This window comes from Ascidia mentula, chromosome 5 (genome assembly GCF_947561715.1).
Source record: "Ascidia mentula chromosome 5, kaAscMent1.1, whole genome shotgun sequence".
Lineage (NCBI taxonomy): Eukaryota > Metazoa > Chordata > Ascidiacea > Phlebobranchia > Ascidiidae > Ascidia > Ascidia mentula.
This window is the reverse complement of record NC_138570.1, coordinates 1,542,718-1,564,097: the sequence shown is the minus strand read 5'-3', so window position 1 is coordinate 1,564,097 and position 21,380 is coordinate 1,542,718. Positions and strand designations below refer to the sequence as shown.

Here is a 21,380-nt window from a genome sequence, read left to right as displayed (position 1 = left end):
AGAGATTGAATTGGGGAGAATTAAGTGGATCCAGGCATGAAGAGCACAGATCAACTCACAATGGAAACTGGATACCAGAAAGCAAAGGTGCCGACCATATACAAGGTGCTGGCGGGTGTGGCTGTTCTGATGACCATTGCTACCATCGTACTTGCGGTTTTGTACGGAGTTAATGTGGGTGGAAGCAAATCCGAAGGTGAGCACAAGGTTGTATGTTCGCTGTTTTATTGTGTTGTTGACTTTCTTCAATGACTTGTTTGTTTTACTCAACAATGGTTGCAGCTTCGTTCACCCCGCATGCCGATGCTTTCGGTGATATGGATTTTTTAGCTGCTTAAGCGCCTTTTAGGAAATTAACATTAAATGTTTTCAACTTCAAAAACATTTTCACCGTATATGGAAGTACCACAAAATTTGCTAAAAAATTTACGTCATAAAAAGGTCGATATTTTAGCTCGATCTGTTTCTGACATATGGCGATGTCGTATCTTCCATTCCATAATCATTTCATAAACGCCGACGCGAAATGGCGATGTTTCAATCGTCCCCCGCCACAATCGAACGTCCGTTTATCGATTAGTTTACTTGGGGGTGTTCTCTAATGAACCCGAGCAGGAATATGGGCATCGAATAGAGTACGTTATTTATCCTTCCGTTCGCATTTCGAAAGTTAACACCGTTTTCAACTCCTGTTGCAAAGGTAATCACACCGTTGAAGCGAGGAAAAGAAAAGTTGTAAAATATGTTTGTCAAGCTGCTATAGGTTGTATGTTCTGTCCGTAAAATTACGGTCCGTCTTTACCTCATGTTATGCAAAGCTACGTTATCGCATCGTTAAAGCGACAAACTCACCGACTCGGAATCGTGGCTGTAAACGCTCTTTAAAAGTTGTAAATGTGTTTGTCAAAGCTGCTGGGTTGAATGTTCTGTCCGTAAAGTCGCGTTACGTGAAGTTGTTTTGACATTCAAGAGGTATTACCCTGGTTGAAGTCCTTGTATGTAAAAAACGTGCGACAAAATAACAATGGTTTTGCCTTTGACGAAGAAATGTGTGCAAATATTCCCAAGAAGAGCACGTCCCCTTTCATTGTGTTTGCATCCTTTCATTATGTTTGTATCCCATCTTAACGAACAACGCCACCACCAGCTTCCGGATATAGAAACATAGCAAGGTTGCCCAGAAATGTTGTGGTTTCGTCCGTCCAGTAAGGTTTTACGTGGTCTTCCCGCATGCCTACATGCAAGGTTTGTTTCCAAAGGAGACAATCGCCAGGCTGACAACAAGCTTTGCGAGCAACATAAATACAAGGTTGTTTGGACAGAGCTCGGCTCAACTGTCGGCTTGTTCGACGAATTGTTGCGATGAAAACCAGATCCCGCCACGCTTCGCTCTGCAAAAACTCCTTTTTCCAACTACAAGACGTTGAAAGATTCTTTCTTGAAAGACATGCATCTACGGCAAAATGTGGTCCAGCCTTTGCCACATAACAGCGCGTATATTCTTTTGCAATCTACTTTTCCGTGGCAGAGTTGATTGCATTCGTAGCGGCATTATCAAAAACCCTGTTGGGCCAATGACCGCCCGGAGTGTTTTAATATTAGCCTGGCCATCGATGCCAACGGGATTAACCATACTGCGTACCGTTATATGTTGCCAAATCGTTTCGGGGTAAGTGATTATCCTGTCATCTTCAAAGTGCAATGGGGTTGCAAATATCACCCATATCATCCATCCGACTTCGACGAATTTAAAACTTGTAACTCGATGAATGTAAGTTTGTAGCATGCACACATATGGGGGCGGGGCACTTTTAAAAAAACATTTTTTTGTTTTTGAAAATGGACATTCACTTGCAGTTGTAACGACCAGCCTACCAGCTAAAGAAACAACCACCACACCTGCCAAAGCAACGACCACCGCCAAACCAGTGGATTCCACGACAGGACCAGCATCTGACACACAGGATGAAATTTGCGAATCGACCGGATGCATTTCCGCAGGTACCTCCGTTATAATCAAACAACATTTGTAGAGTAAAATATGATCAGTGACTTGTTTGTTGCATTTGTTTCTATTTGAATAAAAACTGACGATGTTTAATAAAGCGAAACATGTTTTTTAAAAATAGAAGTGTTGACACAAAGTTGTTATAGTAATATTTGATATTGAAGTTTCACTTGTGTCACGTGAAAGAAGTCCGGTTTTGATTCCGTGAAGTTAAAACATTTTCATCGCATTTGTTTGTTTGCTACAATTTCTGTACTTTGTAGTTTTAATTGTGACGTAACAATGTGCAGCTTCTCGAATCTTAACCGCGATGAACAAGACCGTGGATCCATGCCAGGATTTCTTCCAATACGCGTGCGGGAACTGGATCCAAGATCAAATAATTGCTGCTGATCAGTCATCAGTATCAACGTTCAACGGCCTCCGTGATGACGTATCTGCTACCTTAAAACGTAAGCATGACGTCAATTGGGTACAAACAATTTTCTTGAGTATATCGTTTCTCTGGACAAGTCGGTCTTGTTATTTCTCTATTATCATTTTTCCATTTGTGCGTTTGTTCATCTTCTAATAGAACAAACGGAGTTTGTGACGTTTTTCCAAACCCTAATTATTCCTAAAACACACGCCATAAGCGTGTTTCAAACGTCACAGTGGGAGATTTAAGCATGCGAAGGAACATTGGAACTCAATAATTTAGAATATTTGTCTATTGGGAGTTAACGGCAAGCAACGGAATTGCAAGCGGATTTTGTTTGTTCTTGCGTAACAAAGGTTATTGTGTATGACGCAACACCAACACAATTGCAACGCAAACAAACCGATTGCTGTGGTTTCCTTTCGTAAATCCTGGTTCAAAGCATGACTTACCTGAAGGCACAAAGATCAAAGGTTTGAAATTAAATATTCAAACGAACATTTTGTGATTGTGTTACAGACATATGTATAGTGATACAGATATATTAACATAAGTAATTAGATAAACCCCAAGCCGTATATTATTTCCGAGAAACTTGGCTGTAGGTTCCCCTTTAAGGAGTCCATTTTTTTGCAGTTTTAGGCCCTTCGTCATGAGCCGTAATGCAAACTCCTTATCTCCAACTTTATCCTGATCTTTGTTTGATTTCTATTGTGTGTAACAGCCTCTGCATGGAACGGCATCCGCACAGGAACAAACACGCAAAGTCAATATTTGTGATCGGTTAGCGCCAATTACGGGGTCACCGGCCGCACTCTACAAAGACTTACCTGCTTAAAAAAATTGCCAATTAATCACAGGCCAACCAACGAATTTTAACAAAAACTCTTCTGCTTGTCGTTGGCCCGAGCTATGGAAAAACAACGCTATCGTAAATTACGTTGTTTGTCTCAACGCTGAGGTCCTGCGGCATTGTTTGCAAAACCATAACACTAAATTATCGCCCAATGAGGCGGTTTGTGGACTTTTAATTAATAACTCACCGTAAATCTTTCTGCGCAAACACATCTGTTGCATTGGACCTTTGATCAGTCGTAAATTAATTTCTTGCAGATTTTTTATTTTTAACGACGAAACGGTAATAAAAATATCTTTAGGTGGAAAACACTTTCACATACACTTTCTATGCACTTTCTAGTTTAACATTAATCCACTATTCAGTGAGGTTTACAAAAGAACGTTAATGGTTTCAAGTCTAGATAATTTATAGTATTGCAAGTTTTCATTATATCAACTCCTATGTATGTGGCTCTTATTATTTGCACGGCGTTATTCGTTTTATTTGCAAACACTGCGTTGACTCGTTGGTTTTTGTCTGTCGCATATTCAGAAGTGGGAACATTTATTGGCGAGACTGACGTTTCCATTGTAGTTAGGCGATATTAAGATTTCTTTTTGTTTTAAATCATACCGATGCAGTCTTCTCCCCTCCCTTCAGGCATTTTTGGACAGTGATTTGCGTCTAATGAACATGTTGGTTTCTGTGTGCAGGCGTCCTTGAAGAACCAAGTGGTGGAGACAGGGTATCGATTAAAAAAGCGAAAGATTTCTACGCTCTCTGCCTTGATACAGGTACAAAATCGTGACAACTGTTAACGAACTAAATTCTCTTGATTAGGCACTCTTTTGTAAAAGACTGACTTTTGTATCACAAAAAGTACACTAGCTTTCGCGAGTTCCCCTCGCTTTATCAGGTGTAAATAAATCACATATTTTAAAAGCAATTATAAAATACACAATCGACATTTTTCAGCTTTTCCACTATTTCCATGCCTAGCAGCACGTAGTAGTAATACATAATAGCAAAAGTAACAAACCCACGTCTAAAAATTCCAGTCGAAATCGACAAACTTGGGGCCGCCCCGGTTCGCACGTTGATTGCTGAAGCAGGAGGTTGGCCTGTATTGGGAGATGCTCTGAAATCAGGATGGAAGTTTGAAGAGGTTTTGGGAACTTTCCGTTCCAAGTTTTCCACCTATGGCATCATAAGTTCTTGGGTCAGCGCTGACGACATGAACTCAACAGTTAACATTTTACAGGTAACAGAGATAGAATAAAATGAACCAAATTTAACATGATCCGTTTTTTGCAATTTTTACGTTTGCCCTCTTTTGTCTGTTGTTTAAAAAACTCTGGTCTCATAAGTTAACAAGGTGTTACGTACGTTTGGACGTGGGCCTTAACGAGAAAACAGACAAGCGAAAAATTTTTGTTTATGGTTGTTTCTATTTGTAAAAACAAAAACAACAACCACGAGCAAATGCATTTTTCGCTTTTCATCTTAGCTTGTATCTATTGAATACCCCAGCATATAGCAGTTTCTTTTGATCAAAATTAAGGGACCCTGTTGCACAACATAAAGACACCTTTTGGCCCACAGCATGCCTTGTTTGACATTAAGGCAAAAAATAAGTTGCACAAACACTTATGCAAGTACTCGGCACTAGGTAAAGAGCAAAGGTCTATTACCTTGTGTTTGTTCACAAACAAAGCATCTTTGTTGCACAATCGGTTTTGCTTATGCCGCAATAATGCAACCCGTCTGTTTCAAAACAGAGCCTTGCGTGAACTCACAATAGGAGACATAATAAAGTCCCATAATTTAAGAAGCGAGTTACAACTATTTGCTTTTCCTAACGGTTGTTTTGACAATACCGTGTAATAATGCCTCGCACCGCCAAGCTGATAAGCATTGACTGATACGACATTTTCCGATAAGACTAATAAGCCATCAAACATATTGATTATACATTCCAACGTGACAAATACTAAAAATAGGCTAATAATTTTAACTACCCACCCCATACATAATCTAATCAACAAAAACCCAACACAGCGGACGACCTGGCCGAAAACATCGGTATTTCAATATTGCAGAAAATAAACGCCAAGGATATTTTAATAATGTAAAAAACACCACCCGAATTTGCATGTCTTTTGAAGAATTATCGCTCTGTTGGGTTGTTGGACAGTGACCATTATCTGTTGGGCAGAGACTATTATCTTATTGATACCATCCGGGTGCATTTTCAAAAGCGAAACATGTTTTTTTTTTGTAAAAGAACACAAAAAAATCGATTCAAATGGAAGTGGTCGTTTTTATCAAAGAACATGGCGTGCACACCACAGTTAAACCAGAATTTTAACATGTGGTTTTGTTGTTTGCAGATTGACCAACCTTCCCTTGGGATGCCGAGTCGGGATTACTACATACAGGCTGGCAACCAACAAGCCAAAATCGCTTACCGCCAGTTTATAGTTGATTTCATGATGGCTGTAGCTCAGAACAGCAGCCTTTCCGCTGACATTGAAACGGCGGCCGACGAGGTAAAATTTGCTTGCACGAACGAACGATCAAACATCCCATGTAATTTTGTGCTGTTCTTGCTTCCAGGCATTGTAACTTCAAAGTACTGTTCTTCAAAAAAAATCATGTTTAGGAGCTGACAAGATTTAAATTTTAGAATCAGTAATAACATTTGCTGTCGTGATTTTTGTGCCGATCTCTTTTGCTATTTATTGGAGAGGCGAAATCAGGCTCAGACACAAAATCCCCAACAACTTTGTTACAGATAGATTGCAACGATAAAATCTTACAGCACACGACCTATATAGCAATAATCCAGCCCAAAATACTGATGAGTGTATTGTCCAGCGTTTCTCGTCAAAACACGTGGAAAATTAAATACGAAACCACCGCCCAGTAGCGTGACATTAAAAGATTAACTTTTCCCGCCGGGATCATCATCTTCCTTGGATTGTAACGCATTGCTTCCTATGGGCAAATAAAACCGTAAGCCCTCTTTCCCAAGGGACCAACCATATTTTTATTACAACGCAACACCATGTCGTACGTGAGTGTATATCAATTATAATTGATTGACTGCCACGTTCCTGCAGCTGAGATACCGCGCTTAATAGATAAGGTGGTTGTAACTAATACCCCTAACGCACAAGAAAACTGTTTTTTACGGTGTTTCAACTAACTCATGAGCTTACCAGGTTACTGTCAACTATATATTGGTCCCAAAATGTTCTGAAATACCCATGTTAATAACGCAGTGCGTTGCTGGATTTAGAAAATCAATAAATGGTTTTGGCAGTCACAGCATGTTTAACTACGTGTACGTGAGATTTTGCATCGTAAAACATACAAAACTATGTAAAATTTTAAAATAAATTTATGCACACTCTATAGAAAACATGGTGTCAAGTGAAAATGTGCATACATTGAAAATAAACAGCTTTGTATCAAAAATGACAAGTTAAATGCGCCGCAGTGACCTAAAATGTTGTTTGCATTTTAACAGATCGTCGCGTTTGAAACGGATATCGCTACGACAATGGCGCCCTCTAGCGAACGTCGTGACTCCTTTGCTCTTTACAACAAGTTTACCGTCGACGAAATGTCCACGAATGTCACCAACACCATTGAATGGTCGATGTATTTTAACACAATGCTCGGAGTAGCGGGAAAATCACTTACTGGTTCTTCGAACGTTGTTACTTACGCCCCGGAGTACCTCAAAAATATTACTCAAATTATCAACGGCAGTAATGAGTAAGTAAAACCCTCCCGGAAAGCGTAAGATAAGATTAGGGATAATGTATAGTTGATGTTTCACAGTATTTTTGATATAAAGCCGTTGATCTAAGCGCTTTTCCTTTTCTCTAATTATCACTCATAAAAAAAATTATCATTTCTAAATTTATCACATGGAATCTGAAACCATTGTCGCCTTACCACAACTTTCAAATTAATCGTAACAGACTGGTGCAAAACTACCTTGTTTGGCGGATTCTGAAGGACCGGATCAGTTACATGAGTGCCGATCTGCGTGCCACTTACGCCCCCTACCGGGAAGCGGTTTCTGGGACCTCATCAGAAGAGGCGAGGTGGAAAACCTGTTCCGACACCGCTAACAGTTATTTCCCAATGCCCGTTGGATCTCTTTTCGTGCAGGATTCTTTTCCGGAAGAAAACAAGAACGTGGTAAAAATTTTGGTAACAATAACTTTGTGTGTGCAGTCAAGCGTGAAAAATTTTCCCAGATAATAATTGGAAAAATGTTTTGGAATTACAATTCAATTGATTGCAACTCTTTGTGCGTAAAATGCTATGGAAAGGCATAAATGCAATTGTCGAGGATTGAACTTCAACAACGAAGACTTGTTTTTTAAATATCATTGTGTTAAAAAGGATATATGATCACGAACTTCTACTCCATTCCTTAGACTGTACAGATGGTGGAAGACATCCGGACCGTTTTTAAGGAGTTGTTGCCTGGCAACGCGTGGATGGACGCCCAAACTAAGATGGCAGCAGAGACCAAAGCTGATCTGATTCGCCCCTTTATTGCTTACCCCGACTACATCGTTGATGAAAGTGATACCAGGCTTGATGATGAATACAACAACTCTGTCGTTATAGATAAGGAATATCTGGTCACTGTGCAAGGGTTAATCGAGATCGGCGAAATTGAAAGTTTGGGTCGCATCGATAAGCCCGTGGACTTCGACGAGTAAGTACTTCGTTTCAAATAAAACTGTTTGGTCAATGATACAAGAAGTTAATGGAAGTTTACCAAAACATTTCTTTTCGAACACTTGCTTGTTGACCAGGGCATGTGAGCAAGCGTTTTGGTAAAATTAAAAAACGCACACCTCCGCAAGATAATTTATAGAGGCAAAAGTCACGAACTCGAGGGTATATAACATTGCAGCCAAGTAACTGATGTCCAGTGCAGGCGACCTTGTAGGTGTTTCGCCAACTGTACATTTCCTCCGAATATACATCCTGAAAAATATATTGTTTAAGTAATAAAGTAGAAACGTGCCGATGTTATCCTGAAAATATAATATATTGTCATTTTCTAACGTCAAGATGTTAGAAAAAAAAGATACAGATGTTAACTTTAATAAAACAGTAAAATAGGCTAAATCAACACAAAATGAGCCAACCATTTCGTGACGTCACACAGGTGGATAACCGCCCCAGCGATTGTGAACGCGTTTTATTCTCCGTCGCGAAACCAGATAGTGTTTCCTGCTGGGATTCTTCAACCTCCCTTCTATGACGCAGGACAACCTAACTCGATGAACTACGGGGGAATCGGAATGGTGATTGGCCACGAGGTGGGTTTAAGTGTTGATGATTTGTTCTCGTCAAAAAAGTATTTACGTGCGAAAACTTGGAGTTAATTACACGGAATACAAAAGTCTCATATACGCTAATCATTTTAAGCAAACGTTTCGAACACTTCTGTTGTCATCATCTGTAATCGTAACAAACTGAGTCTCAGCTGGCTAAGTTTACAGAACTGACATAAAAAGTATTTTTTAATCTGTATATTTAAACGTCGAAAAAAGTTGTTTGCCGTGTTATTTCGGATATCCAAGCTACATGTGTTTATAATGCACTTAATCAATCAAACTTGTGACTTTGCTGCCAACGGTAATTGCGGCTTCTTTGTATTATGAAAAAAACATTGAGAATTCCAAGAATAAAAAATTTAGAAACCGTTTCATCGTGACTGTGTGACCAAAGGAAGCATGCTTACATACAGGATATTACTGGTTTCAGATAACGCACGGATTTGACGATTCTGGCTCTCAGTTCGATGGATATGGTAACTTAAACAACTGGTGGACCCCCTCTTCAAAAGCGAATTTTGACACGAAAGCGCGGTGCATGTCTGATCAATACACTAAAATATGTTGGGATGAAGCTGGCGGTGATCACGTAAGTAAATAATTAGTAAACAACCCTTGTAGTAGAGAAGGTTTGGATCTTCTTAATGTTATCTAAACAAACAATTAGATATTGGGCTGCTGTTGCTGCCAACATAATGTAATTTTGTCAAAAATGTTTCTTTTTTCTGTAGATTGACGGGAATCTGACTCTTGGTGAAAACATAGCCGACAACGGAGGACTGAGAGAAACCTACCTGGTAATAATCTGACGTAATATTAACACAACAACGTGAAACTCTGTCAATTTTAATGCTTGCTTCAATTTATCTAGTTGTAATGGGTGGGATATTAAATCGATCAAATATATTTTCTTTTGTTTAGTCCTTGTCTGTAGAGTTTACCTTCAAAATGTTTTTGGTTTGCAGGCGTACAAAAAATGGCAGGCGAACAATCCCAAAGGTGACCTTAGACTTCCTGGTTTGAGTGAGTTCACTCAAGATCAGTTGCTTTTCATCGGATACGCGCAGGTATTTTCCACGTCTTTGTCGTATAACAAGAAATAATTTATGTTATTGGAATATATTTGTGTGCTATAAGATTCATGTATGACTTACAAAATTTCTTTGAAAAAACTTTTATTGTACTGCTTGTGTTGTATTGATATTCGTTGTTTATTCCTAAACGTACGGGCTTTGACAACCTAATATTTACTAGGTTTGGTGCAGTAAATATACCGAGGCATATGCCAAGCAATTGCTGCAAACCGATCCTCATAGTCCAGGGGAATTCAGGTAAGATTGGAAGTTTTTTGAACCAGTCTGCACGATTCAATTAGGAATTTCGCCATAAGACTTTACATGTATGTTTTAAAACAGGGTGGTTGTTCCTTCACAAAACTTTGAGGAGTTCGCAAATGCATTTGAATGTAAGACTGGAGACTTCATGGCACCCACTGATACGTGTAGAGTTTGGTGATGTGAGTTTACACACCCTAGGTCTACATTGTACATTTCAGCTTGTTTTGTTTGAAAGCGCGATTTCTTTTTACTGATGCGCGACTCAATTAGAGTTGCTTAATTTAGTGTTCAGTGATGAACACTGCGTTATTTCGTCTATTTCTGTGATTGTTTTTGATAAGTTCACGTTAAATCTTTACTGATCTTGCATCTATTGTAACTAATCGTTTTTATTGCGTTTGTGTGAAGACGAGGTTTTGAATGACAAACTTTGAATAAAATGTCGTCTGCCTCCATATGCATCTGTACAATAAATACAACAAACACAAGGATACCGTCTGATATCCGAAAAAAATTTTATGGACAAAACGAGTTTCATGCATTTGTTGATATCTATGTATAGCCTGGTCACGTGAATATAAACAGCCGCTGAACCGGGAAATTTAATTGTGAAGTAGACATCTCGAGTATTATAGATAGGTACATTGTTACATATAAAGCCGAGGTTTTGAAACTGTGCCTCACGGCGCCCTGTTAAGATTTCAAGGGCGTTGCAAGAAAATTAGGAGTTTTAATTTTGGAAAAATGGAGGCATATAACTAGTTAAGTTAGCCTTCTGCGACTGAAACTTGTAAACGTCGAAACAAAATTTGCATTTTCTGTCTTAGGTAATTTTCTTTATCATCTCCGCATTGCTGCATCAACGGACTAGCTGACTAAAGGCCGCATATCAGTATTAAAGCCCAAAAATCTAGTTTTGAAGGCTACCACCCTTATTACCCATACTGAGTGATTTCTTTTTTGCCAACAACAATTCCTGTGGTCAGTGACCCATGAAGATCTATTGGTACTATTCATGGAGAGAAAAAATTGATTGCGGCTGCATCCGCCAAAACACAGCAAGGATCTGAGGAGCCTCCAGGAGGATCTTTTGTCCTACAGGATAGCAAAAACAGTCCCTGAGGGCAACCAACACAACTTTCCTGTGACAATTTTTTTTGCCATTGCGTAGAAAAGGGTTAGGGCCAACATTAAATTGCAAATTGGATGAGGTTTTTGTGATTCATTTTTTCGCAAAACCATCTTACATTTTTTGCAGCCCATTTAGCTAAAATAATGACTGATCGGGGACCGAAATGACCCCTAGGGGGTGCTTTAAGCAACTATTTTGCAACTAGTTTTCACCTTACTGCGTAGCCAAGAGGCGGGCCTAACATAAAATCACAAATTAAGGTATACTTCTGTGATTCAATTTTGAGCTACATGCCCTTGAACATTTTGATGGTTTTTCAACTAAACTTTTCACAGCACCCTGCACCAAACATCTGACTAACTGAGAAGAGCAAAAAATGCACTAAAACTGCACCAAACACGTTGAAAATCGCCCTGGCTACACCACGTGACTTCTTGCTCATTCAACCAGAAAATTGACCCCAATGCATCACCGGTTGCCTTGTGACGAGACTGAGACTCTCTATGACGCAGGAGTACAAGACGGGCATTCCCCGCGGGCAAAACTATTTTAATATGATTACTGATATGCGGTCTAAAAAAGCCCTAAACCATGCAATAAAACCGTTTCTTGCTTACTTTGCCAGACATACACCTAGTGACCTAACTAACATGAATCAAAAAATTAAAGAAAAATGTCAAAAAAAATAAATCAATAGTTTTATCCAGGGGAGTTTATTGGGAACAACCATGCAAAATGATTAAAACAAAAATAATTTCACATTAGCATTTGTTCAGTCCCGTGCATTTTTACCATACATTAGAGCATTACTGATTGCTTACTGATGCCCAGGAACATTTCGTCAAAAGGTAAAATACAAGAATGTTAATTTTGGTGAAACTTGAGAACTTGGGAATACAAAAATGAATGGGAATACAAAAATGAAGCATTCGAATTAAGAGGAAAAAGGTTTGGATGTGAAGTTGATATAAAGGTAAGTAATATTTAGCTTTCAACAAGCAATAAAAAGTGTCTTTTCAGATGTATTTAAAATTGGCAAAAAGTTACTGCAAAATATAATGACAAAATGGGCAGTTCATGTTAACTGTTTTGCTGCCAGTGCTTGTTATTTCAACCTTCAATCATTTGTTTGACTGCAATAGTTTGACAGAAGTAGACAAAAAGAATTGCAGTTGTGTGGACAAAAGAATTGCAGTTGTTATAAAACATGTAATCAACTTATAAATCACAAATACTGTAACACAGAATTTAAAAATCACATCCTGGATTTTGATAATTCTCTTTCTTTAAGTTCTCGGCGCAGAATTTTTCCAGTCTCATTTTTTGGTATCTGGTTGATAAACTCTACTCCACCCCTTAAGTACTTGTATCTTGAGACTTTTTCTGCAGATTAAAGAAAATTGTTGAAATATGTTAAACTGAACACTATTTCCATGGTGTGTCTGAGCAGAGCATTTGGCAGATGCCTTACGTTTTTTGTATTTAATTCGAACTTGGTTACGTTGTGGTTTGATGGAGTAAAGTGAACGTGAACAACTTTTCAGTATATTTGGACAATTTTGCCAGCTGCAAATCATCTGCCTCTTAATTTCAAGTTATTTTTTTGCTGAGTAGATTTTTTTTATTGAAATGAACAGTTATTTCCAACCTTCAACGTGCTTCAGAACTTCCTCGGCTGTTAAACTTTGGTCTTTTTTAACAACAAAAGCTTTTGGAACTTCTCCAGCTTCCACATTCTTAACACCAATAACAGCAACGTCAGCCACTTTTGGGTGAGATGATATTACATCTTCCAACTCAGCTGGAGCCACCTTTCATGTAAAAAATTATAAATCATGACATCCAATAGAGTCTTGGGTGTAAATTATTTTATTTCTTGTATTCAAAGATGCCATTTTTTGTTATTTACCACAAGACAAAATTTTTAGTACTTCATGGCCACAAAACAAAGAAGAAAGCCTTTCAAAAGTAAACTTGGAGCTTACGAATCCAGAACTCTAGTTGGAAGCAAGATAATTTTGGAAACAGTTACCTGATACCCTTTGTATTTGATCAACTCTTTCAGTCTATCCACAATAAACACAATTCCATGTTCATTGTAGTAACCAAGATCTCCTGTGGAAAACCACCCCTCACTGTCAAAAGCAAGTTTATTGGCCTCATTGTTTTTGTAGTATCCCCTAGTAACCTTCAACATAACAAAGTTACTCCAATAAACATGTTTGTGGAACTTAATTGGATGCCAAACTTACATGAGGGCCTTTTACCAACATTTCACCAGCTTGGTTTGGACCAAGTTCTTTCCGTGTTTTGGGATCTACAACCTAAAAAAACACCAGTTTTTGTATCCTTAAATGCAACTTCATACAATCCTGAATGTTAGCAAAATAAAATATTGTTTCGGGATAATGTAATGTAGACACACCTTAAGTCTTGTATTTGACAAAAGAAACCCCACACTGCCAGCTGGAGCACCTGGCCTCACATGGGCACAAATTCCGACACATTCAGTTAAACCCCAACCTGTTGGTGTGAAGACGTATTGTATCAGCCCTTTTTGTTCAGTAAAAGATTGGCAGAAGTAACAAAGTTACAGAAGTTTCAGGCTATCCTAATGATGTCTACAGCATGTTATACTGCAACACAACTCATATGCACAGAAAACACAAAGAAATCACCATTAAGCAGCATAAAAGTCCAGCAACATGCTGAAAATCATCTTTGATTAAAAAATGCATCATAAACACTAGTGCTTGCTAGCTATCCTTGTGTTGTGGAAATGATGAAAGTTTGATCTTTTGTCCATATTTTAATGGTTAGTTATCAATTTATCCAACTTCTTGTTACCTTGCAGAGGTGGAGCTTGTAACTTCATGGTGAGAGCATTACTTAATGGTGTTACAAGAGGTGCAGCAGCACTCCTGATTGCTTTCAAGGAAGACAAGTCATATTTGTCCATTAAACCGCTTTGTAACAGGGCTTGCCCCATTGCTGGAACCATTGCTACTGCTGAAATCTAAACAAAAAAAATTGTATGAGAAAAACCAGAGAATAAGTTAATAATTTTTTCAAACTTTTCAAATAGATCTGCTGTTAACCTTGTATTTTTCAATATGTTGCATCATAGATTCTGGATTGAATCGTTTTGTTACAATTCGACGACCTCCCCACAAAATGCTAAACAGATTTGTCAACTCATAGGAGTGAAACATGGGCAATACTGAGTATGTTGTCGCCCATGGTACATTTATTCCCAAACACCTGCATACACAAAATAATTAAAATAGCCTGGAGAATGTTTTTTTTTATTCCCACCTAACAATACAATGCAGGGCCACTAAATTTTGATGGGTGAGCATTACACCTTTTGGTAAGCCAGTAGTTCCACTGGAGAAAGGCAGCAAAACAATGTCTTCTTCTATGTTAAATTTAACATCTATTGGCGTATCTGTAGAAAGGTGCATTTCAGATAAATTAGACATGTTTTTTTTTTTACTTTTTAACAAAATTTAATTCAGATAAACCATTCTACATATGTTTGTGAAATGTTTGCTAAACTTACAAGAACCATCTTCTTTATGAAGAAGCTCTAAGAAAGATCCATCATACTTGTCAATCGCTATTATTTCCTGAGTAATAAAATAAACAATATTGGTTACATAAAAGATCAAATTATGTATTTCAAGAGAGGAACTACAAGTTTTTCGCAGGCACTTTCCAGTGTCTTTATTTCATTTCTGTTTGTTGCAAAAATAAGCACAAAGAAAATTAACCTGAATTGATGAAATTTGCTCTGCAACCAAAGCCATCTTTTTCATTTCAGATTGGTTGGTGATGACCAATCTTGGCATGAGCTGCTTGAACTGTTTTAATGTTTCATCTGAAAACACAGACAATAATTATTGGGCATGAACAGCATACCTTGGAAACATAAGCAAAATTTTTTTATGTGAATTTTATCCCATGGTACAAATTGCAAACCAGTTTTACTACCGTGGACGGTTTAATCATGGGAATAGATGTAACTGTGTACTCACCAATTGTGTAGTTTGGGTTGCAGGTAGACGTAATTACGTTGCATACAGAGGCTCCCAGTATAACAGATGCATATTCAATGCAGTTTGAGGTTGCAAGCACAATTACTTCCTGACTTTTGATGCTTTTTCTTGTAAGAAAACTTGCAAATTTATATGCGTATTCACGAATTTGTTGATAAGTTACATTTCTTTCAGAGGACGCATCAATCTGAAAATCACACACTCATTTATAAAAGTTGCTTTAAAATAAAGATGCACAAGAGAATCAAGAAGTCCTTGTATGCATCGTAAGAGTGACAATTCTCCAAAACCAACTTGTGTCAGATGTCAAGCAATAGTATTTAGTGGCAGACTAACAGTTTATTTAGTTGTATGGGGAAATACTCACCAGGCAAACATCATTTCCATACTGTCTCATCCCATTCAAATGGTAATCAGCAAAGTTGACTTTCGGGATGTCAAGGGTCGGGTATTGACTTTCCAAAATCATCTTTAATAAAATTTCCAGCAAACCACTTTGCGATTTATATAAATGATCTGTGGTACTGCAATGTAAAGCTGAAACAGCTTAACTTCAACTAGACTGCACTAACATAATGTACACACACTTGTATGGTAAGTGTTGCATATAGCAAAAATGTAATACACAACCCTAATTCAGGAAGCTGACCATTTGTCTATAAAATGTGCTACCTCTATAACTGACTATTAGTTGAGTTGCATGCATCATGCTGCATGAACTTTATTGGGGTCAAGCTGCCCGTTGGGTAGTAAACATGCTGTTAATATTTAACTAGGCCATGTCCCAGCTAAATTTTCTACATGTTACAATATTGTTACTTCCGCTGATGTGATAATATACACCTTATTGTTGTTGCTCTATTTAGCGAATCAACATTTTCCAGCCTTCTGTTTTAGCCCAAAACCTCTTTACAAACAAACTGTTTTCCAAACATTATTTGATTGGTGCCATGTTTTCTATTTGAACAAACATACAAAATCGTTCAATTAGGAACACTAAAACGTTTACATCTTAAAACCAATTGATACTTAAAAATAAAAAGAATTAATAATTTATTGTTGCTCTATTCAATAAAACAAAAAAATTTAGTATCAAATGCTACTTCTTTGAATTTTCACAAAAAAAGTTTTTTTGAACATTTAATGGTGCCAATTTTTAAAGTCTATGCTAAATCGTTTCAATATGAAAACATAGATGTTTACATCTTAAAACCAATGAATACTCAAAAGTAGATAAAAAACACAAATGAACTTTGACACAAATAAGAATATGAATACCATTTGGCAAAGACTGGCTGGCAAGTTAAGAATTAAAAGCAAAGCAAATGGCAATTGCATGGGGTTGGCGTAAACTACGAAATCCAACACTTAACTTGACGCCATTTTGTTGCAAGATTTTACATCTTAGACTTGGACATTTGCATATCTTTGAGCTTTCTGTGCAAAATTTTTCCTGTTTCATTTCTAGGTATCTTTTGAATAAATTCAACTCCGCCTCTCAGGTATTTGTATCTTGACACTTTCTCTGCAATTTTTTTTTATTTCTCCCATTATGTTAACTACAAAGTTATGTCCTACAGAGGAATTTAAGTCAGATGTCGTAAGGAGAAATATTAGATCCTAAACATGATGTTGTTTTTTAATTTTGGGAAATACATTTTACAAGTTAAAACAAATTTTAACAATTATACACTTTGTTTTGTTTTTTAATTCAAACCTTCAACATGCTTTAGAACTTCCTCAGCTGTTAAACTTTGGTCTTTTTTGACAACAAAAGCTTTTGGAACTTCTCCCGCTTCCACATTTTTAACACCAATAACAGCAACGTCAGCCACTTTTGGGTGGGATGATATCACGTCTTCCAACTCAGCTGGAGCCACCTGAAGTGTAACAAAATTCTCGTTTTTGTACACTTACTGGTTAGCATGTTTGTTGACAGCTTTGTGAAACAAATATTCTGCAATAATGTCAAGGCACCCCTAAAAGAAGCTCTAGACATGCTGTAAAATATTTTGCAGCTGTCTTTATAAAAGCTTGCATGTTTTCTTGTGCAGTGTTCCATGTGATCTTTTAAACTGAAAACAACAATACCTGAAACCCTTTGTATTTAATTAATTCTTTTAATCTGTCAACAAGAAATATAATTCCATGTTCATCGTAGTGTCCAATGTCTCCAGTACATAACCATCCTTGATTGTCAAAAGCAAGTTTATTTGCTTTAGGGTTTTTGTAGTAACCTTTGCACACCTGAAAAAGAAATTTGTTTCTTCAGCATACACCCCTGGCCTGCTTGAGCTTTGAACGGTTTGGATTAAACGTAAAAAAAATTGTGGACAGAGATGATATATTCAGTTGTCTTGTGGTAAATGATATACAATATATTCTTTTTTCTGATGTATACATTTCACCTACTTGCAGGCATCTTATAATGATAAATGACTTTGTTTTTTTTATTTTCTTATATAACTATATTTTTGTATTGACACAAATTTATTGGTTCTGTGTTATTTTTCTCAAGGCTGAACCAACATATATGTTTTATGTTATTTTTTTCACATGATAATTAAACTAATGTAACTTACATGGGGACCTTTTACCAGCATTTCTCCATCTTGGTTTGGACCAAGTTCCTCACGAGAAACTGGATCCACTACCTATCAAATAAATAATGTTATAAACATCTAACGATTGTGTTTAATGTCTTGCATTTAAAAGGTTAAAGTTGACAACATAGCCATATTTGTTTTGTAAGGAAATCTGGAATTGTTGTAAATCGGAGCTCTTCCATCTGGGTTCAGTTGAACAAGCCATTAAATCACGACATTAACAACATTAATTATTACTGCATTACACTGAAATATTCTTTTGAACTACAAATGCATTAATGTCCAGAAAAGATGTTGGTCAAAAATATTTGTTTTTCTCTCTGCATGACATTTAAGAGCTTTTTACTTTAAGTTTTTCATGGCACCAAAAATGAAAGTTTGTATCATTGGAATCTCTTGTTATCTTTATGGTCAACAAAAACCCTTTAACAGATTTTTGTTGGTTTTTAAAATGCGTTGTTTGTGTTTTTTGCAATACTGAGGATGCCTGCAAGCACATGCGGAATACATAAATCCAGGAAACACGTCAAACGTAGGACTGATTTTTTTATTTACAGGAGATTGCAGCAAAAAGTTTGAAAAGCATTGTTTTGAATGATTTTGATATTGTATTTGTTTTTGCTACCTTTAGTCTGGTATTTGGAAGAAGAAATCCAACACTGCCTAGTGGACCTCCAGGTCTCATATGTAAGGTAATGGTGAGACATTCTGTCATTCCCCAACCTGTTGGTATTGAATGAGTGCATTTATCAATCCCAACCTTGTCTGTATTCTTGTAAAAATCATGGACAGATTTTTGGTTTTATAAAACTGACATTTTTACTTGAAATTTTTAGATTTAGGATTTCAACATCAACTTAAGTGTGGTTGAAAATGGAATGGCAATAGTTCATTCATGGTAACTTTTTATGAACTTAATGATGTTTAGGCTTAAGCCAATTACAGTTTTCAATTTCATAATTTTTTTATGATTTGCAACTTACAGCTGATTAACTGTTACCTTGCATTATTGGTGCTTTTACTCCTTTGATGAGTTCACCTCTTACACCTGAAGGTAATGGAGCAGCAGCTGAAACAATCGCCATCAGGGACGATAAGTCATATTTCTCCATAAGCCCACTTTCCAAAAGAGCCTGACCCATTGCAGGGACAATGTTAGTTGCAGTAACCTAAAAAAAAAAACATAAATTACTCCCATACTGTATTAAAATTGTAACAAATCAAGGCAAGGTATATGAGTGATTACAAAGAACTGCACTTTTCTGGTATTGGCACTATGTACCAGATGAATGAATGAATTAAAGCTCGTGTTTTTAAAAAAATAAAATATCAGTCTTTTTAATATTCCCAATACCAGAAAATTGTAGTTCAGTATCCCAACATTGATATGGCTTATTATGTAATATTACACGATTACACTGTGAGTTTGGGTATGTTAGGTATTACCTTGTATTTCTCGATACTTCTTAGCATTGACTCCACATTGAAGCGTTTGGTGATTACCATGCGACCACCCCACAGTGCAGTAAAAGCTCCTGACATGCCGTAACAATGAAACATGGGTAACGCGTTAAATGAAGTAGACCATGGAACATTTATTCCCAAAGACCTTTAATATATTGACAATAATGTAAGTTACTCCTGAACTAAAAATTGTTATGTTTTTTCATCAGTGAGATAGCATGAGTTACTTGTTAAAATGTGGTCATGTCATTACAAGTTTTTTTGGATGTAATATCATTAAAAGTAATTAGTGTTCAGCGCCTCTTCCATTTAGTACTGTGATAATGCCTACCCAGTGGTGGCATTAAAACTTTCTCGAAAGGGTTCTGGTAAATTAACACAAAACTTATACATACAGGGTAAACAATTGCTGCACTAATTCTAAGAAAGGGTTCAAAGGGAATCGACTAAATATCACCACTGTGCCTACCTAAATATGCAATGAATGGAAACCATGTTAGCATGGGTCAGCATCATACATTTCGGCAATCCACTTGTGCCACTTGAGAAGGGTAGAAGGACAAGATCTTCCTTTATATTAACTTCAACATCTCGGGGAAAACCTGGAGAATAACAATTGGAATTCGTCATAAAATTCTAATGTAACTGGTGTTGGCAGGAAGTACTTAAAACCTGACATACACCACATTTGTTAATTGAGGATTATTTTTGATAAAAGTATGTTGTTGTACTCACATGATCCATCTTCATTGTCAAGAAGTTTCAGAAAATATCCATCGTACTCATCTATGGCAATTACCTCCTGAAATAAGAATATATTTTGATTTATTTGTGTTTATTAAGTTAGTGATTCTCAATCACACGCAACACTGATGCAGAAATGATTACAATTTGGTTAAATATATTTGTCAGAAATATTGATGAATGTTGCTGACACTATATTTGTATGAAAACCGTTCTTTTAACAATATTATTGTTTTCGTTGGATAATGCAAAATTTTCAGCCATATTATGGCAAAAAATCACTTTACATTGCTGTGTGACATTTTTATTGCTTGATACATCTTACCTGTACAGAGGGGATGTGGTTTGCTACTTGGTTCATTTTTTGCATTTGATCTTTGTCAGTAAAAATTAACCTGGGTTCACATTGTTTTAACAATTTGAGAGTTTCGTCTGCAATTGTTACAGTTGATAGGCATTGGTTTTTCGCAAAAACAACAACAAAATAGTATTGCAGAGAACAAGGATGTTCATCCTGTGACAGAAAATTTACCCAGGGTATAGTTGGGATTGCAGGGAGAAGTTATTGCATTGCACAAAGATGCCCCGAGTATAATGGATGGGTACTCGATGCAGTTTGAAGTGGCAAGTGCAATTATTTCTTGCTTTTTGATGCCTTTCCTTGTTAGAAAACTTGCACACTTAAAAGCATATTCACGGATTTGTTTGTAAGTCAGATTTCTTCCAGATGAAGAATCAATCTGCAAAAGTAGACTTTAATTAAATTCTGTGAATAACATTATTTCTTTATATGTTCCACATTGAATTACTCAAAAACTTTGTAATGCAAAGTGCCAGTAGTTTCCAATATGAAACAATGTATTTGGTGTGGAAATTAGCAGTTTCATTAAACCAGTCAGATGCATATCTTGTGCAGGTTGTAAGTAGTTTAATTTAAGCAAGTGCTCACCAAACAAACACCGTTGCCATATTTTCTCATTCCATTTAGATGGTATTCTGAGAAACTAATCGAGGGTATAGCAATTTCTGGGTACTGACTTTCTAATACCATGGTGTATGATTGTTGGATCTTCTTACACTTTGTATATTGAGAGGTAGAATTTTTGCAAAGATTCTAGTTGAACCAGTCTGTTTTTTGCAAATTTTTATATTATCTCAATAAAAAGAATTGTTCTTAGTAAAGTGAGGCTAAATCTTGTGTGTACTCTACAGGGGCTGCTCATTCTGTCAACTATATCTTGACATAATTCATGTCCACCACACTGCCAATTTCCTTTTCTGAACAAGTTCTCTGTAACATTTTGTTTACATGTCCACAAGGTGACATTCCACAGCACAAAACAATGTTAAACATTAACTGGAGGAAAGTTGACCTTTGTGTTGGAAGTGTAGCAACTTGT

The 21,380-nt window shown here is 36.9% G+C and overlaps 3 protein-coding genes across 4 annotated transcripts; 1 reads left to right on the top strand and 2 right to left on the bottom strand.

Annotated features, from left to right (window-relative positions):
- The first annotated feature begins 36 nt into the window (after positions 1-36).
- On the top strand, positions 37-10,180 carry LOC145901609 (membrane metallo-endopeptidase-like 1). The gene is made up of 15 exons (XM_082989350.1): positions 37-196; positions 1,858-2,001; positions 2,299-2,460; positions 3,978-4,058; positions 4,323-4,525; positions 5,655-5,813; positions 6,797-7,047; positions 7,257-7,479; positions 7,722-8,008; positions 8,468-8,621; positions 9,070-9,228; positions 9,371-9,436; positions 9,605-9,706; positions 9,894-9,970; positions 10,055-10,180. Exons 1-15 carry the CDS (start codon positions 37-39, stop codon positions 10,152-10,154), a joined length of 2,328 nt encoding a protein of 775 aa, XP_082845476.1. The 3' UTR covers positions 10,155-10,180.
- Positions 10,181-11,820: 1,640 nt separating this feature from the next.
- Positions 11,821-16,138, bottom strand: LOC145901618 (uncharacterized). 2 transcript variants are annotated; one of them, XM_082989360.1, is made up of 13 exons: positions 16,010-16,138; positions 15,534-15,690; positions 15,146-15,353; positions 14,882-14,988; positions 14,671-14,737; positions 14,424-14,556; positions 14,207-14,369; positions 13,956-14,124; positions 13,534-13,631; positions 13,361-13,432; positions 13,141-13,296; positions 12,757-12,919; positions 11,821-12,491 (listed from the first exon to the last, which is right to left on the bottom strand). In XM_082989360.1, the coding sequence occupies exons 2-13, from the start codon at positions 15,633-15,635 to the stop codon at positions 12,364-12,366; spliced, it is 1,566 nt and encodes a 521-aa protein (XP_082845486.1). In that variant the 5' UTR covers positions 15,636-15,690; positions 16,010-16,138; the 3' UTR covers positions 11,821-12,363. The 2 variants fall into 2 exon arrangements, with proteins under 2 accessions (XP_082845486.1, XP_082845487.1); XM_082989361.1 differs by having other exon boundaries at positions 15,534-15,635; positions 16,010-16,106.
- Positions 16,101-21,373, bottom strand: LOC145901617 (putative 4-coumarate--CoA ligase 1). Its single transcript, XM_082989359.1, has 12 exons — positions 20,930-21,373; positions 20,513-20,720; positions 20,306-20,412; positions 19,972-20,038; positions 19,706-19,838; positions 19,219-19,381; positions 18,773-18,941; positions 18,398-18,495; positions 17,749-17,820; positions 17,258-17,413; positions 16,884-17,046; positions 16,101-16,691 (listed from the first exon to the last, which is right to left on the bottom strand). Exons 1-12 carry the CDS (start codon positions 21,029-21,031, stop codon positions 16,564-16,566), a joined length of 1,566 nt encoding a protein of 521 aa, XP_082845485.1. The 5' UTR covers positions 21,032-21,373; the 3' UTR covers positions 16,101-16,563.
- Positions 21,374-21,380: the final 7 nt, after the last annotated feature.